The 1,694-nt window shown below is 32.2% G+C and overlaps 1 protein-coding gene across 1 annotated transcript in view; it reads left to right on the forward strand.

Moving 5' to 3' along the window:
• The first annotated feature begins 1,295 nt into the window (after positions 1-1,295).
• The window catches only part of LOC106884208 (kielin/chordin-like protein), an 8,685-nt gene continuing 8,286 nt past the window's right edge, over positions 1,296-1,694 (forward strand). The window contains exon 1 of the mRNA XM_014935457.2: positions 1,296-1,441. Coding sequence (XP_014790943.1) covers positions 1,384-1,441 — 58 coding nt within the window. The 5' untranslated portion in view covers positions 1,296-1,383. The remainder of the gene's footprint in view (positions 1,442-1,694) is intronic.

The raw sequence follows: 1,694 nt of genomic DNA on the forward strand, positions 1-1,694 counted from the left end.
GTGTGTGTGTGTGTGTGTGACCATAGTTCCTGTTTTGGATCTGATTTACTGAGAGCTCCAACAGCACTTTCTAGTAAGAAACTAATATCATGAAGAGCCTTTCCTTCTTATAGTCCGAAAGTCAACACTGATGAAAGTCAACAAAGACATTTTGGTTGAATTTAGACAATTTGAAGTGCGTCAAGATGAACGGAAGCCATGCATTTTGAACTCATTGATCATACTGGTTACTTGAGTCATTTTTGATCCACAGAAATCCCTTCGTTGAATTCTTCAAACTGCTTCAAATAGCATAACACTGCCTGTAAGCGTTACAACAATTTGTAGCAAATTGAGGGCTATAAAAGAGTTTTTCTCAAGCTGCTGATGATCAAGACTTGTCTGCGGAATTCTATGATTAAGTGATGTTACGAAAATCTGACTCGAAGATACCTTGTTTTGTTTTATGGCAAAACACCGAAACAGAAGAATTGCTTTTGTGTTCCATCATCTTTATCTATTGCTACTTTAGAATTACATTCAAAATTGACATTCGAATTTATTTATTTGTATAATAAATACATTTAAACCTCATTTCTCAGATTTCATTCTTGTATAAAATTTTACCCGCCTTCATAGTTTTCTGGCTAAACTTTTACTGAGCTCCCACATAGAGGAAGTAGAACCAAAACATAAATGTCACAAATCGTAAAGACAATATAGGAATGAATTGTCTGTAAGAAAATATATATTTGATTTGAATATCAGAATACAGATTACTTAGAATTAATGTTGGGGTAAATGTGTCCAGTGTACAAAACAATTAAGAAAGATAAAAGAGATTCGTCAAGCGAAAAAATACCGTGGTAAAACACGTGAACCTACGCTAAATTATTTTTGTTATTGTTGGGTGCAGACGTTTAATGACCAGAATATATTCTCAGCAATTAAATGAAAACCTGTTGGGAGTCATTAGCTTTCTCAGGATCAATGAATATTACTTATTCTTAAAAAATTATATTGTTAATAGTATTGCTGTCTATAAACACATTGATTGACACGTGATGTTAATTAAGTACTTGTTTAACCATTTTGTGAAACAGCTCTGATACTATTGTTTTTATCATAAATAAAAAGGCCCAACCTATTTATGAATGGTTTATTTTTAGAAAAATACCATCAATGACAAAACCAATCTACCTATTTATAAATGTTTATTTTTGCTGTTTCTAAATACGGAATTTATGAAACCAATAAATTCCCACAATGTATGCAGTTGATCACGTTTATTGCGGCCTATATAAAGCGTTCATTTGAGACGTTTGTCAAACCTGTCCTTGTTTCGGAAAACAACATTCACCAATCTCTAAGAGGCAGAAAGAAGAGATAAATCAACTGGTCATCATGCTTCGCCAGTTGCTACTAGTAATAGTAGCTATTTCTTATGTGAACAGCTACAGCTGTAAGTAAATTATACCGTTATTCATAATTCATTTCTTTCTTATTTTAAAGTTATTTCGTGCACTTTATCAACAGTAGTGTTATTACATCTAACTTCTCCATGCATGTTATTTAAAATATCAGTGCTACCTAAGACACTTTTCAGTGTTGGCTCTAATTTCTATAGAAAATCTATAGAGACAACTTTAAAAAATGATGTGTGTGTGTGCGCGCGAGTGTGTGTGTACATATATATATATAAATATATATATATA

The sequence above is a fragment of the Octopus bimaculoides genome, chromosome 9 (assembly GCF_001194135.2).
Source record: "Octopus bimaculoides isolate UCB-OBI-ISO-001 chromosome 9, ASM119413v2, whole genome shotgun sequence".
NCBI classification, from domain to species: domain Eukaryota; kingdom Metazoa; phylum Mollusca; class Cephalopoda; order Octopoda; family Octopodidae; genus Octopus; species Octopus bimaculoides.